This window comes from Zootoca vivipara, chromosome 15 (genome assembly GCF_963506605.1).
Source record: "Zootoca vivipara chromosome 15, rZooViv1.1, whole genome shotgun sequence".
NCBI classification, from domain to species: Eukaryota; Metazoa; Chordata; class Lepidosauria; order Squamata; family Lacertidae; genus Zootoca; species Zootoca vivipara.
In genome coordinates, this window is record NC_083290.1 from 15340327 (window position 1) to 15356627 (window position 16301).

General features: G+C 50.2%; 2 protein-coding genes across 4 annotated transcripts; both read right to left on the reverse strand.

Moving 5' to 3' along the window:
* Window positions 1–442: 442 nt before the first annotated feature.
* LOC118096705 (claudin-4-like) lies at window positions 443–15514 on the reverse strand. Of its 3 annotated transcripts, none has more exons than XM_035138767.2 (3): window positions 15230–15514; window positions 3727–4325; window positions 443–1151 (listed from the first exon to the last, which is right to left on the reverse strand). In XM_035138767.2, exons 2-3 carry the CDS (start codon window positions 4309–4311, stop codon window positions 990–992), a joined length of 747 nt encoding a protein of 248 aa, XP_034994658.2. In that variant the 5' UTR covers window positions 4312–4325; window positions 15230–15514; the 3' UTR covers window positions 443–989. The 3 variants fall into 3 exon arrangements, with proteins under 3 accessions (XP_034994658.2, XP_060124362.1, XP_060124361.1); XM_060268379.1 differs by having other exon boundaries at window positions 1028–1747; window positions 3727–4322; window positions 15230–15513; XM_060268378.1 differs by having other exon boundaries at window positions 1028–1747; window positions 15230–15511.
* Window positions 8783–11728, reverse strand: LOC118096706 (claudin-4-like). Its single transcript, XM_035138770.2, has one exon. The coding sequence runs from the start codon at window positions 10460–10462 to the stop codon at window positions 9833–9835; it is 630 nt and encodes a 209-aa protein (XP_034994661.1). The 5' UTR covers window positions 10463–11728; the 3' UTR covers window positions 8783–9832.
* Window positions 15515–16301: the final 787 nt, after the last annotated feature.

The window sequence follows — 16301 nt, forward strand, 5'->3', positions numbered from 1 at the left end:
AAGGGCGCGCAGAGTCTTGCTCTGCTCCAGCGCTGCGCTTCTCATCCCCCGCTCGCTTTCCCACCGTCGCCCCGAGGGGCGGCCAGCGCGGGAGGTAGGCGGCCCCAGAGGCAGAGAGGTGCGAAGGTGGCCCTGCCTGCCAGGTCCCTTCCCCAGCCCCGGGTGGGGTGGCGCGGGTGGTGGGGCGTGGCGCTCCCGGCCTCCGCGAGCGCCTGTTGCAGCCCAGAGCTTCCGGGCGCCACGGCAGGCACTCTCCTGCCTGCCTGCAGCCCTGGCGGCGCATTGTCGCGCTCTTGCTTGCTGTGCTGGTGGAGAGGGAAGGTGCTGCTGGAGCCCTCTCCCTGCCTTCAGGGCACGGCGGCAGGGGGGTGGGGGGCAGGCTGGCCAGCGCCCCCTCCATTTTGGCGCCCTAGGCAACTGCCTAGTTTGCCTTAATGGACGCGCCGGCCCTGGTCACAGGTGAGGGCTGAGTGGACGGGTGGGGACCAAAGGTGGACAAGCTTCCCTGGAAGGAGCACAATCTGTTCCCCACCAGAGGTGCTCCCCCCACCAACATCCTATATACCCAGGACAGTCTCTACAAACCCTCAGAAAATGGTGGAACTAGAGAAATATTAAATCCAAATGGGGAAGGGGGGGGGAAGAAAGCCCAAAATGTGTGAATGTTTTCCCCTTCTCTCTCCAAACAATCTGAAACAAGGGTCTTGAAAGCGGCAAATCCTTGCAGAAATATGGATAAGGGTGAGTTCCGTGTTGCCCAACTGGGTTCCCCAGTGGGCAAAAGAGGGTTATAACTCAGTTTGGCAGGTTTGCAAGGGAGGAAGGGATGGCCGAGACAGAGAGAGAGAAAATGCTTCTTTCTGTAAAGGACCTAACTAAAGTTGACTTAGCCTAATGGAGAAGAGAAGGATATAAAAACAGGTCCTGGTGATTTAATAAGACGTGCATGCATGCCATCTAGAGAACAATGGGTGTGGGCCATTTAGAGATCAAGGCTCCAGATAAATACCGACTTCCTGCCCACCATTAATGGAGTCGCAGGACCTCTTGGCTTCAACAGCTTCCTTGTGGGCAGAAAAGCCCCAGCTTGGGAGTCTCCCCGGCCAAATGGGATTCTTGCCTTCAAGGCAAGATTGCCACAGCTCACAGCCCTGCGGGTGAAACATCGATGCTCCATTAAAGTTTTATTTTTATTTGCATTTTGCACCTGGTTTACAACCTGCACCAACTTCCTTGTGCTCTTTTTTAAGGAGTCACTGTTTATTTTAAAACACCAAAGTTTACACAGAGAGGGCACCTCCCTCTCTCTTTTTACAGGACGAATGTGGGTGGGGTTTGCAGAAGCTGAACAAAGGTGTATAAGCACAGATTTACCGGTATGCTTTTGGAAATGTTACATAGCTTCATGCTAGCTTGGGTTGATGGAAGTTGGGCGTCCAGCAACATGGAACTGACTCCCTCAGAAAGGCTCTACTTTATTGAAGGTTTTTAAGCAGAGGTTGGATGGGGGGCCTGTCAGGGATTATTGAGCTGTGTCCTCTGTTGCTACCAGCCGAATAAAGAGCATGAAATTCACTCTCGCCTCCAAGTATATTTCACTGTGGCTCCTGGATAGCAGGGGGGTTGGACTGGAGGAGGCCCCTTCCAACTCTATTTCGGTGATTCTGTAATTCCATGATTCCATATCCTCCGACATTTCTCTGACATTCTCTTCCACATCAATTAGCTTCTCCTGCGTTTGATCTCGCTGCAAACATATACATCATATTCACATCTACATCAGTCACCTTGAGCAGCAGCGGAGCTTCATGCTCCGTCACCGGGGGCGGAGAGCAGGTGCGCTGCCCCCAGTGATGTGGCGCGTGTTCTGGGGGCGGGGGGGGGGCACCATGCGCAATGACATGGTGCACATTTTGGGGCAGGGTATGCCATGCGCAGTGACGTGGTGCACGTTTTGGGGCGGGGCGCACCACACGCAGGGGCGGAGCGCACGTTTTGTGGGCGGGGCAGGCAGCGGCGATGGCGCCCCTGGGATCACGTCACTCGGGGCGCACCACCCCCACCACCCCTATCTTCCTACACCCCTGACCTTGAGCCAATTACAACCTCTCAGTTGAACCTACCTCACAGGACTGTTGTAAAGAAAAAAATGTGCGAGCGAAGGGAATGTGTGTAATACCTTCAACATATAAATGGATTTTTTTTAAAAAATTAAGCTGTAAGCTGCCTTCAGTCCCTGTCAGCAGCTAGAATTGTATTAGCAAGGAATTGGAAATCCGAAGATATACCTACGGTGGGTGACTGGCAGATGAAGCTGATAGAATTCATGGAACTGTCTGAACTGACTGGGAGACTCCGGGACCAGGGAGAAGAATCAGTGGAAGGAGATTGGAAGAAATTGAAAGTTTATTTAGAAAAGAACTGTAAGATTAGTAATATTCAATAAAGGATTTGGAAGTATAAGGAGGTTGCAGAAGTAAGTTAGATTAATGTATTATGCGTTAAGGTTTTGATATATGATAAGATGTTATTTAGCTCTTAAGACTAAAATTAGATCATGAGGTTTTGAAAATTTTTGATTGAAAAGGGGTTAAGAGTAATATTTAGAATTGATAATTAAAAAAATAGAATGTTATTAAGATTTAGAAAGTGCTAAATAAGTGATATATAGAAACGTAGAAGGGAGGGAAAAGAGGAAGTCGACAAAGATATGGCTTATAAGATTGAGTGATGCATTTTTGTGTCTGTAATTTTCCTGTTTTTGTTGTTTGAATATGATACGTTAGTTGTTATATATACAGTATATATATATATATATATATATATATATATATACATACACATACAGAAGAAGAAGAAGAAGAAGAAGAAGAAGAAGAAGAAGAAGAAGAAGAAGAAGAAGAAGAACTGTGAGAATGATCAGGAACGTACCAGAGAGTAAATCCCATTGAACTCAATGGGACTTAGATCTGAGTAAAAATGCTTAGGATTTCAGCGTGAAGCTGCACAGTCTTTACCCAGTTACCTGAGAGTAAGCTCCATTGAATACAGTGGGACTGACTTCTCAGTAGACAGCGTAAGGCTCCATTTACAAAAAAGGAATAAACACGTTTCCTAAAAATGGCCGGCTGCCGAAGCATTGCAATTTAAAGTGGATTGGTGACATTTTCCTTCAAAATTATAGGAAAGGCTTCATACGCCAGCTTTTCACCATGTCTTTCATTTGGTGCAGGAATTTTATTTTCAGTATAAACAGGACTCTATTTTTGCAACTACACACACACGCCACTTTTAATTGTTCTCCGAGATGTGGAGGGGAGGGGAAAGGGAAATCGTGACATTGTGGGATCAAAACAGAAACTGGGACTGCTTCTGTAATTTTGGGACTGACCCTGGAAAACAGGGATACTTGGGAGGGTACGTGATTTGATCTGCCAAAGGTTGATATATATGGCTGGAGAACCGGTGGACTTCCAGATCTTGCTGGACTGACTGCAATTCCCACCATTTAGTACCAAACGCCCCCCTGAGTTTATACTCCGGCAAGGAGTGACTTGCAAGAAGCATCCTGCAACTTCTTTGTTCTCCCCGTATACGAGTCCTATAGAAGTGAGAAACCTTTCCCCTCCTGAAGTGAGAGGTGCGCCCCCCACGTAGCAGTCAAACATAGTCTTTCCGGGCATAGCTGCCTGGGGTGGAGTGCCTCCCCCCGGCCCAGTATCTCACCGGGTAAGGTTTGGTGCTCCCCTTCTGTGGGCAGTGGCAGCACAGCATGGCCCCTCCGAAGACCAGGAGGGCACTGGCTGCCCAGCCCACATAGAGCGAGATGCCCAGCTCTCGCTTCAAGGCCTCGGGCACCAGGGGGTTGTAGAAATTGCTGACGATGGTGCTGGCGGACCAGGAGATGGGGATGAGCAGAGCCAGTCCGGCCAGGATGAACCCCCCACCGGCCACTGCCGAGACTCTCCCCTTGGCCTCTGGGTCCTCCACGCAGCGGGTGCACTCGGCTCCGGTGATGGCCACGAGCAGGGCCAGGGCGGAGATGGCGATGGAGACTACCACCAGGGCGCGGGCCGCCTGAAGGTCAGCGGGGAGGTCCAGCAGGGAGTCGTATACCTTGCACTGCATCTGGCCGGTGCTCTCGTAGACGCAGTTCATCCACAGCCCTTCCCAGAAGACCTGGGCTACAATGATGTTGGAGCCAATGAAGGCCGTCACTTTCCACATGGGCATGGCACAGGCCAAGATGGTACCCAGGAAGCCCAGGACTGACAGCACCAGGCCTCCCACCTGCAAGGCCAGGACCGCCATCGTGCTCCCACCTGCTGGGGAAACAGCACAGAGGGGGGTTAGGTTGGAAGCAGGAGCCTTGGTGTCAGGAGAATGCCAGATGAAGCTTCCCAGTTTTTTTGAGGGTCTGGATTGAGGGGGTTCTGAATACAGTGGAACCTCAGTTTTGGAACATAATCCGTTCCGGAAGAACGTCCGACTTCCAAAATAAAAAATTCCTTCAGTAGCACCTTAAAGACCAACTAAGTTATTATTTTGGTATGAGCTTTCGTGTGCATGCACACTTCTTCAGATACAGTACACAGTGAAGAAGTGTGCATGCACACGAAAGCTCATACCAAAATAATAACTTAGTTGGTCTTTAAGGTGCTACTGAAGGATTTTTTTAAATTTTGCTTCGACTCAGACCAACACGGCTACCTACCTGTAACTACGACTTCCAAAATGTTTGAAAGTGGAAGCGTTTCCGTCCAGAAAACTCAATACCGAAGCTGTGTGGCATTTTTGGCTTCCGAAAAGCGTTCAAAAACAGAAGCAGTTATTGCTGGGTTTTGGGCATTCAATAGCCGAAATGTTAGACTTCCGAGACGCTCAAAAACGGAGGTTCCACTGTATATTGTCAGGAGCTGGAGTCAGGAGTAGGTCAGCAATAAAATACCTGGTTTCAGTGAAGTTGACTCTTTATTCAAAGAAGCTAAACAGCTCTAGCTGTTTACATACATACATACATACATACATACATACATACATACATGCATGCATGCATACATACATGCATACATGCATACATGCATACATACACACACACACACACAGACTGTATATATACGGTCATTTGAGCTCTGCCCTTTAGATACTTTTAGCTAATGAGATACCTTTTCAAGAAGGGCAATTTGCCAAACCCTAGAGCGCCAGCAATCATCCAAATTATTAAAGGTTTTCCAGGATTCGGCAACACAGCCCCAGGCTGCCGCCAAGAGATGAATATTAAGTTATTTACTTCTCATATCCCGCTCCATTTTTGTATACAGGTTCAAATTTGCCAGGTGGGAAGATGGAGCAATCATTTGCTGAATTATCAAAGAGATCTCAGCAAACACCTCCACCCCAAATGCCTGTTTTTCTGGCCGCCACACCTGGCAGGGAGCGGGTGCGAGGGGGTGTAGCTCAGGGGGTGTAGCTCAGCTGCTGCCGGCCCTAGGAGACCAGTCTCGGCTTCTGTCTCAGAGAGGAGGAGGCCTAAGAGCTCCCATGGAGTCTGTGTTGCATTGCCACCTCTTGAGCAATGGTGCTGGCCATGAGGGAGGAGTGCTTCTATTTGCCCTCCCCACCCTAGATGGCGGCCGATGTGAAGCCATGAGGTGGCCTGAGGCAAGAGACTGCCAGCCTGCCTGCCTCAGCCCTCTCGTGGGAACAGTGGTGTTCAAAAACATCTCCACTTAAGAAAGAAGCTGTAGGTGTGAGGAAAGAACTTGCTGTCACTCCAGAATGATGTTGCTAGACCGTGGCTCTCACCATTTCCCCTGCTGGCTGCTGGGAGTCTCCAGAAGGCCGCAGGGCCCTGCGGATAGTATGGAACTGTTTATGTGAGAAGGATGGAGACAGACTAATTGATGCATCCCAACCAGAGACTTGCCTGGCCTCCCCTCCACACAGCTCCAAATGGCTTATATTTTATAGAAACACGGACTTCTGTGGCCCCCACTATAATGCTGAAGCGAGACATCCCAACCAGTATAAGACCGGCATCTGCTGACCATGCCCCATTGACTGGTCAGGATTTCTACCGTGAATGTTTAGAGCTTCAAAAAGAGAGAGAAGGGGAGGAGAAAGTAAGAGAGAAAGCATTTCCTTTCGAGCATTTCCTTTGCTTAATTTCTCATCTGGTCTGCTGATGTGGCTTGACTGGAATGTGTAGAAACACATAATTGACTCGAGATTCGGTGAGCATCGTTAAGCTATGGAACTTGCTGCCACAGGAGGCAGTGAAAAGGGTATAGTGAAAAGGTTCAGAAAAGGGCATCTGGAATGATCCAGGGGTTGGAGTGGCTCCCCTATGAGGAAAGGCTGCTGTGTTTGGGGCATCACGGAAAAGGCGAGTGAGAGGTGGCAGGATAGACGCTTATGAAATTGTGCATGGCAAGGAGAAAGTGACGAAAGGCCATCTAATCCAACCCCATGCAATGCAGGATAGAGAAGTGGATTGAGGGGGGAAATTCTCCCTCTCTCATAATGTTGAAACTCAAGGACATGTCATGAATCTGAATGCTGGAAGATTCAGGACAAAGAAAATAAAGTCCTCCACATCACAAACAGTTAAACCATGGAACTCATTTCCACAGGAGGTGGTGATGGCCACCAACTTGGATGGCTTTAAAAAAAGGATTGGACGAATTCACGGAGGATGAGACTATTGGTGGCTACTAGCCACGGCGGCTGTGATCTGACTCCAGCAAAGCTTCTGAATGCCAGTTGCCGGAAACCCCAGGAGGGGAGAGGGCTCTTGTGTTTGGGTCCCGCTTGCTGGGTTCCCCCAGGCACTTGGATGGCCACCAGCTGGAGCTGATGGGAGCGGTTGTCTGCCAACTTTTGGAGGTTCAATCGCCAATGACATCTCCAGGGAGGGTTGTGAGAGACGACTGCAGTCTAAAATCCTGCCCATCACTTTAGACCAGGGGTGGCCAACTCCAAAGAGACTGCGATCTACTCACAGAGTTAAAAACTGGCAGTGATCTACCCCCTTTTGGGGGGTTCAGGTCAAAGTTGTTAAGCTTTTTTAGGGAGGAGGAAAGCCCCATTTTTTAGGGGTTCAGGTCAAAGTTGTTGAGATTTTTTTAGGAAGGAGGAAGGCCCATTTTTAGGGATTCAGGTCAGAGCTGTTGAGCTTTTCTGAGGTGGGAGGAAAGCCCTCTTTTGGGGGGGTGAAAGGCTAAAATGTTGAGCATTTTTTAGGGGAGCCAAAGTTGTTGAGCTTCTTTGGGGGGAGCCAGTGATCTACCACAGATGTCCAGTGATCTACCGGTAGATCACGATCTACCTGTTGGACGTGCCTGCTTTAGACCATAGACCAGGCATCCCCAAACTGCGGCCCTCCAGATGTTTTGGCCTACAACTCCCATGATCCCTAGCTAAGAGGACCAGTGATCAGGGATGATGGGAATTGGAGTCCAAAACATCTGGAGGGCTGAAGTTTGGGGATGCCTGCTTTAGACAGTGCCAAGCTAGATGAGCCCATGACCTGATTCCATACAAGGCAGCTTCTGATGTTCCTCTGGGCAGCCTGCAAACTCAAAACTTCCCCTCTTCTTGCTCAAGAGACCTATCTCAGCACTTTACCTCTCAAAACCAGTTCTATCCCCACCCCTGGCACACACGACGTGCCCCAGTCTGGTATACAGTGTCTTCTTCCTCTTCCTTGGAATTACCAATGTGCCAACACAAAGGTGGCAGAGCAATCAGGTTACTAAAAGACCCACCCGCCTCCCTGCCCGCCCACCCGCTAAGCACCCGGAAAGGTGGTTCATTCCAATTAGGAATATTTACCTGCAGTTCTTGTTGCCCCACCTAACAGAAAGGATATTGTGGAGGTGGGGGAAGTAGCTACAAAATGATTGGGGAATAATAGAATTGTAGAGTTGGTAGGAACCTCAAGGGTCATCTAGTCTAACCCTCTGCAAAGCAGGAATTGCAACCAAATAATCATTGGCCAAAGCAGGGGAGAGGGTGTTGTGGAAGGAAGAGCGAAAGTGTTTGAGGCCTATAGAGGTTCTAAACTTGATGATACAAAATGACAACTAAGGTTTATACACTCTGTGAAGAAGTAAAAAAATTCCTTCCAGTAGCACCTTAGAGACCAACTAAGTTTGCATGCACACGAAAGCTCATGCCAATGACAAACTTTGTTGGTCTCTAAGGTGCTACTGCAAGGATTTTTTTTATTTTGTTTCGACTACGGCAGACCAAAACGGCTACCTACCTGTAACTGTGAAGAAGTACTTTTGCCTAATATACACATCTTGGCAATCCACCCACCCCAATATAATGCATTTTAATATTATTTACATGAATGTTGGCATTTTTTAACGTGCCACTACACCACAGCTGGCTCCCTTAACAGGCTAAACGCCACAGCCCCAGAGGATCCTGCAACCATTAATGGGAAGGTGAATCGTTTCCCCCTCGGCACCTAAACGATGTAAAGAAATTGCATGAAAGGAGTATGTGGAATGGAGAAAGGACAGAAAGGTATATTTCTTTTTTGTTATTTATTCAAAGCATTTCTAGGCTTCTGGATGGAATTTACAATCCAATAAAAGGAAATTTGAAAATGCAAAAATAAAATACTGAAACACACACGCACACACACACCAGAATGCCTAACTTGAGACTCTCTGTCTCTCTCCCACCTCTCTCCCTCTCTTCCTAATCAGGCATCCCTGATTCAGGCAGAGGCGGAATGTTGAAAGCCTGGCTGCCAAAGGAGAGAGCAACCTCAGAGCATCGCTTGGGCCACGGAAAACAGGAGAGTTGGATGTTACCGTAGCTGATGGGAGCACACAGCCCTGCTGGCTGGGGGCACTGGTGGAAGGGTACCACACTGAGAAGGCCAGCATAGGTCAAAACACCTACTTCCCCAAAAAGATACTGATTGAATAATGGGCTAGAGCAGGCATTCCCAAATTCGGCCCTCCAGATGTTTTTGGGACTACAACTCCCATCATCCCTAGCTAACAGGACCAGTGGTCAGGGATGATGGGAATTGCAGTCCCCAAAATATCTGGAGGGCCGAGTTTGGGGATGCCTGGGCTAGAGTCACTAACCAGAGGGAAAGAGGTTCAGAAATTGACCCGGAGCATCCTTAAGAGTCTCTCTGGAGGTCCCTAGCCCCAGATACAATGTTTCTGGCAGCGACTGGTCCCTAAGCTTGCACCCTGTGAGCTTCGTGCCCAGGTGGGGATTTGAACCCTGGTCTCTCCCAGTTCCTAACCTGTCGCTCTAACCACAACGCCACAGTGCAGAGTCTTAGCACCCAAACTCTCACTGGCTTCCCCCTGCCACTCCACAGTTCCAAGCCAGGTAGCGAGATGCAGGTTCCAACGCTAGGCAAAGCCAGAAATGCTCCTGGAACACAGACACACACACACACACACACGAACCCTCAACCCCTGCCATCCCGGGGCTGTCGGTCCCATCCCTTTGCGGCTGTGAGTTGTTTCAAAGGCACAAGGAAGCTTCCCTCAAAAGCTGCAGTCCAGCTCAGCGAGCTAACATCCGCCGGATAGTTTGGAAGCTCACTCTGCTTCTGCAGCTCAAAGGCGGTGTGACGGAAGCCAGTTCCCGGCCTGCTTTGGGTAGGTGGGTGGTGGTCAACCTAGCCGCGTTCCCGTTTTAGGATTCAGTGGGCACAGCAAACAAAGGCCTGCTTCCAGAGTCAAGACACAAAAGTGTAGGGTGGGGGGAGGCTCAGGCAGCGAAGGAGGGTCCCTCTCCATCTGCAGTTGCCTTCATGGTGGAAAGGTCCCTCAGGAGAAGGGGACAGTCCTTAGACGTAGTTACTGGCAGGCCCTGACCGCGCCGCCATGTACTTTGCTGAATACGTCTTCTCGCTTTTCGGAGGGCAGTTGAGGCAAAGCAAGGCCCCGCCGATGATCAGGAGGCTGCTGGAGGCCCAGCCGATGAACAAGGAGGGTCCGAAATCCCGTCTCATGTTGACGGAGAGCAGGGGGTTGTGGAAGTCCTGGATGATGGCATGGGTGGCCCAGCAGAGGGGGATGAGGAGCAGGAATCCCGAGATGATGAAGAAGACGCCAGCTGCAACGATGACCCGGGCCTTAGGGACTTCCTCCTCCACACAGTTGGTGCACTTGCCGCCCAGGATGGCAAAGCAGGTACCCACCAGCGCCAGCACGATGGCGATGACCACCAGGGCCCGGCCGGCCTGAATGTCCTGCGGCAGGCCCAGGATGGCCTCGTACTGCGTGCACTGCATCTGCCCGGTGCTCTGCATCACGCAGTTCATCCACAGGCCCTCCCAGATGCGCTTGGAGAGCAGGATGTTGTCTTCCTGGGAGATGGCCACTTTCCACATGGGGAGAATGCAGCACACCAGGGAGCCCAGCCAGCCGATGATGGAGAGGGAGATGCCCAGGACTTGGATGCCCATGGAGGCCATGGCTTCTGGAACTCCGGTCTCCCTCGCTGCGCACCTGCAGCCGAACGGTGAGCGGGAATAATTGGGAGTGCTAGGCAGGTGGGGAAATTTGGGAAGATTATAGGCTGCAATAGTGGGTGGAGTTTCCTGGCTCCATCCTGGCTGAGAGGACCCGGAGGCTCAAACCTGTTCCCCGAGATTCCTCTGCATCATCTAGGCTGGGATCGTTGCTGCTCATCTGGGACGAGAGGGCTGAGTTTCCCTGTTCCTGTATCGCTTGGGGAAACCAGCCAGGGATAAGATGGGGCGGGACGGGGGAAAGAGGCTGGCCAGAAAAGGTGTTGCAGAGTTGGGGCATATGGCTGGCCACTGCAAGAACAGGATGCTGGATTAGATTGGCTCGATCCAGTAGGATATTCTTATGTTCTTAGGTTAACTTCTTGAATAGTTTGATTCGATACATTCGGGTCTGAATCAAGACAGCAGTTTCCTATCCCACTCCAGGGGCTGATTTACTCAGCAGTGCTAAGGTGATTCTCTTGGGTTTTGAAGGTCCACCGGGTTCATTTTACAATCATTTCAGCTCTGGCTCTATTTTCCACCACATAAAAATGATTTCTGTTGTCACAAATTACAGCTGCTTCAAATGGTCTTTTTGCTGACGTTTCGGCTCTGATCGACTTGCCACGGACCGCACCTGTTGCATGTCATTGCCATTTTGCTTCCTTATCATCCATTTGTGCATAGAGAGAGATACACCCGACAATAGAGGAACGTGTTCCTTGCCTTAGGTAAAAGTGGGCTCTAATCCACAGGAAAGCTTCTGGCAGGAGCCAGCCAGGTGTGTAGTTCAGGGGCAGAAGATTTGTTTTCAGTAAGGAAAGTCCCAGAATCGATCTCCATATCAAAAAGAATAACGTAGGAGATGATGGAAAGGCGGAGGACTGCAGCTCTGTAACTGAGCTCCTGTTTTGCATGTTGCCAGTCAGTGACTGTTGTAAGCAATACTGAACTACAGTAGATGGGAAGTTGGACTGACTCGTTCTAAGGCAGCTGCTTTCTCCATTCCTGATTGGGAAGGACTTGTGCTCTGTGACAAAAGCATCAGATTGCTTGCAAAAGCTCCCAGGTTCAATTAGGAAAAGCAGGAGCAATTTGGATGATGAAGCAGGGCGGGACAGAGCGTCTCCTTTGCATGCAAAGAGCCCAATCCCTGCTGGCATCTCTGAGTAGAACTGGGAAAAGACTCCCTAAGACCTTGGAGAGCTGCTGCCAATCAGCATAGACATAGCTGCCAAGTTTTCGCTTTTCTCGCGAGGAAGCCTATTCAGCATAAGGGAAAATCCCTGTTAATAAGGGATAACTTGGCAGCTATGAGCATAGATAATATTGAGCCAGATGGATCAGTGGTTTCACTTGGTGAAAGGCAGCTTCCTGTGTTAAACCTTTAGTCAGAATAATGAGGACTGGAGCCTTAGGCTGTTTGTAGAGGAAAGGCTGCATGCAAGAGGTCCTGGGTGCAATCCCTGCTGATATCTCTAGGTAGAGCTGGGGAATAGACTCCCTGCCTAAAACCCCAGAGGAACATTGCTGCTGCCAGCCAGTGTTACAATAGCAAGCTATCTAGGTCAATGGCCCTCCCACTTCCATGCAGGCTGCTCCAGACATCCTCTTGTCATCCTTGGAGGACGTGAGGTCCACAAGCAGCAGGGCCACGCCCCTGCCACTGAAAGCACCAAACCGGTCTGGGCAGTGAATGTTACCAGACACACCACGCAACAGCAGCAGCAGCAGCCAGCAAGCCGTCATCTCAGAGGTCTGTGGAAATACAAGCCAGGGAACACGGAGGGTGGCTCCACTCAAGGCAACCCGCTGCCATTCACTCCTTCCCTTGTAAACATCTTTAGGATCACAGCCCCCAAAGTGACACAGTGAATCGGATAAGATCTCTTTAATCAAGCGACCGCCCTAATAAGGTGAAGCACATTGTTAAGCTCACAAGCGGAGTACTGAAAAGATCTCTGCCCCCCCCCCCCCGGTATTCTCATAGGAGAAGGCTAGCAATGACTGCTACGGTAGCCCCCATGGCTCTGCTCTAGATCCACAGCTAGAGGCTTCGAACATCAGCTGCTGGGAACTGCTACGGGGGGAGAGGGCGCTTGTGCTCAGGTCCTGCTTGCGGGTTTTGAATCTGGGTCTCCACAGTCCTAGACCAACACTCTCATGCTCTAACTCTGCACATTTTCATGGAGCGACATAGACCAAGTAGATAACATTGGGGAAGGGGCTGCCCAGTATCCCCACCCACCCTCTTTGGGTTGCCTGGTTGATGTTGACCCATGACAGGGCATTTTCAGTGGTGGCTCCCTGGTTGTGAAATTATTGACTTTCAGGAGGATTTTAAAAAAAACAAAACCGTTTTACCCAGGCTTTGGCTGGCAGAAAGACACTGTCCCAGACAACACTGAAACTACTGGTTGAGTGAATGCAATTGTTTAAAGCTGTTTGCATGATGTTTTCGAACGATGTTGTTGTTGATCAGTTTCCTGCCCGCGGCTCCTTAGGGAGGAAGGGCGGGATGTACATTGAATAGATGATAAAGATAAAATAAAGGTAATGCATTCAGACGCCTGGCGAAAACAGTGTGTGGCTCACGCAGGGTGCATTAAGTGTGCCACACTCTGTTGGGGAGATTTATTTGCAAGAGCAAATGTGCGGGTGTTCCTTTCGAGGAGGCCAATTCTCAGGTATTCAAGGCACACCTATCTAGGAACATACTCCGGCAAAGGAATGTGAAGGGCAAGGGCCGAGAATGAAAAGTTCTTTGTCATGAAAGACTGGACGAGGGCCAGCGAGGGATCTGCACAGTTTGTTGGCTTCCAGAGATCTCTGCTCGGCGTTGCCTTCCATGCTTACGGCATGCAGGCGATGGAACTAAGAGCATAAGGAGAGCCTGATGGATCAGGCCAGTGGTTCATCCAGTCCAGCATCCTCTTCTCACAGTGGACATTTTCTCCGGGACCCTTGAAGGGTCTGAGGTTATCAAGGGCTACGAGCCACGATGGCTGTGCTCTGCCTTCACAGCTGGAGGCAGCAATGCTTCTGAATCCCAGTTGCTGGAAACCATAGAAGGGGAGGGGGCTCTTGTGCTGCAATCCTGCTTGTGGGTTTCCCATTGGGGCATCTGGTTGGCCCCTGTGAGAACAGGGTGCTGGACTAGATGGGCCATTGGCCTGATCCAGCAGGCTCTTCTCACATCTTTATGGGCTGTTTAGGGAGGTTCCCTCTCCCTTAGGGGTTTATTTTCTAAATATTTGTCATACTTTTGCAAAACTGGAGGTTCATGCAAGCCTGCTGATACTTCCCCGCTTGGGCTTGGGCGGTGTAGTTTTTGCTCTGAGAACCAGTTAGCAGCTAGTAGTCATCATACACCAGTAATGGTGACACCGTCCTGAGAAGGCCCATGCCGTCAGTTCTGCTTGCAAAACCACAGAGCTGAGCTAGTTATTCATTTCCATCTGTATGCAGAGTTCCCAAGGCCTTAGAACAGGCACTTTCCACAACTCAATAGGTTTTCGAAAGTTCTGCAGCACTTGTCGAGCGTGAGCTGAATCGATCCAGGCAAAGTGGTTCGCAACGCAGCTCAGGTCTAGCAAACACAGCATCTGAACAGCTTATCTTAGCAGCCAGGAAGATTGTCAACAGGAAACAGCACCAAAAGTGGAACTGTCCCACAAAAAGATAAACTGGAGAGGTCAAAGGTCAGGAAAGGAGATCAATGTGTAAGACCAGGTCACTGCCATCACTTCCACCTGACCAAGGCTAAGTCAACCAGGACAGCGCCAGGCCTAAGAGCCAGCAGCAAATCAAGGGTGCTGTCTCAGGAAAACAAAAGTGGGATTTGAGTTGGAATCTCCGTAGATCAAGAAATGTAGCTGAGCAGTAGAGCATCTGCTTTGCATTCAGAAGGACCCAGGTTCAATCCTCAGTGACATCTCAAAATAGGACTGGGAAAAAGACTCACTGCCTAAAACCTTGGAGAGCTGCTGCCAGTCAGTGCAGACAGAGGGACCAAGGGTCTGCTGAAGTATAAGGCAGATTTCTACAATCCTCTATAAAGCAGATCTTGGTTTGGAACTGGAATCTTAGCTCGGTTGTTGAGCACCTCCTTTGCACAGGTTCAATCCCTGGCATCTTCAGACAGGGCTGGGAGACCCTCCCTGGAGACACCCCTGTTCCTGAAAACCCAAGGAGCAGCTGCCAGTCGCTGTAGACAGTATTGAGCTAGATGGACCCAAGGGTCTGACTTGGTAATTCGCAGAACAAAGAAAGACTACCTGAACACACAAATGCTGATCTGGGAGAAATGACACTGGGCATTATATCAGCTGGATAGCTCAGTTGGTTAGAGCATGGTGCTGATAATGCCAAGGTTGCAGGTTCTATCCCCATAAGGGGCAGCTGCATATTCCTGCATTGCAGGGGGTTGGACTTGATGATCCTCAGGGTCCCTTCCAACTTTAAGAATCTATGTGAGCATGTGGAAATATCCCTGTGGGGTGCCAGTCTCTCTCTGGTGGGATCCCAGCCTGTCTCAGGCAGCATTTGACCCAACCCACAACAGCTGGGCCCATGGCACCAATGCCCAGAAACCTCTTCTTCCTTTGCAAAGGCAATCTGGGGTGCTTCAGGCAAACCGAAGGTTAGTCCCCTGTTTGCTGAGCCCCTGAAATGCCAAGCTGGGCCAGGACATGGCTGGGGTGGGGAACCAGGGCGAAGTCCACTCACCTGCGGAGCTCTCTGCGGCCTCCAGCGAGCGAAGGATAAAGCAATCCCAGGAGATGGCAGGGGGAGGGAGGGGACGGGAGGGAAGGGGCGGCTGCCAGGGGTCTCTCCCTGGGCATGGAGTGGAGCTGCGGAGTGAGCTCCTTGAGAGGGGAAGGCTGGGCCAGGCAGGTCGCCAGGGGAGGCGGAGAAAGCCACAGGGGATCAAGAGCAGGTGTGCGGAATGTGTGCCTGGAATCAACAGCCCGTCCTGGAGGGGAAGGGAAGGAGGCAGCTTTGGCTAAGGAGGCCCAGCGAGGACGTGAGTGCAACCAAAGACCTGCATGGCTGAGCTCCTGCTTCCCAACACATCCTGGGTTGCAACAGTGAATCCTGGAGAGAGGGGAGAGAATGTCTGTGCATGCTCAGGAATTCCTGCAGCAGCTGTCACGGAGAGTAACTCCCACCCCAGATACCTCTTTGATTATTTTGTATTTTGTGACTGATATCTTGCATTTATTTCCCACTTTGTTCTCCAAGGAGCTCAAGGTGGCATGCACGGTTCTCGCCCTCCTCGTTTAATTCCCACAACAGCCCTGTGAGGTGGGTTAGGCTGAGAGGCAGTGACTGGCCCAAGGTCACCGAGTGAGCTTCATGGACAAGTGGGGGATTTGAACCCTGGTCTCTCCCAAGTCCTAGTCTAGCACTCTAACCACTGTACCAGGCTGGCTGAAATAATAATAATGGTGAAATAATAATAATGGTGAAATAATAATAATAATAATAATAATGTTTAGAAAATAGGTAAGAGCCGGGAATGTGATATATATTGTTACATGCAGGCCAATCTCTGAGCAGCAAGAGAATCTAGGGGTTCCAGCACTTACTCAGACTTTGGTTTCTGTGGAATGAAGGTACCGTAGGTGGAGGCTGTGGTGTCATTAGGATTATACGGCTTTATTTACACATATATACATCCTGAGCATGGGATGGAAGGGCTCATACTTCCTCCTCCAGGAAACATAAGCCCACTTCTGACACCAGTGTTGCATGCTCCCCAATCTCTGAGCAGCAAGAGACTAGGACACGGGTAGGC

Excerpts from the sequence above, each read along its gene's own strand:
- LOC118096705 (XM_060268379.1), bottom strand. The coding sequence starts at position 4,311 with ATGGCGGTCCTGGCCTTGCAGGTGGGAGGCCTGGTGCTGTCAGTCCTG. Across the intron at positions 1,748-3,726 it reads GGAGCACCAAACCTTACCCG|CGAGATCAAACGCAGGAGAA; the intron begins GTGAGATACTGG and ends ATATGTTTGCAG.
- LOC118096706 (XM_035138770.2), bottom strand. The coding sequence starts at position 10,462 with ATGGCCTCCATGGGCATCCAAGTCCTGGGCATCTCCCTCTCCATCATC.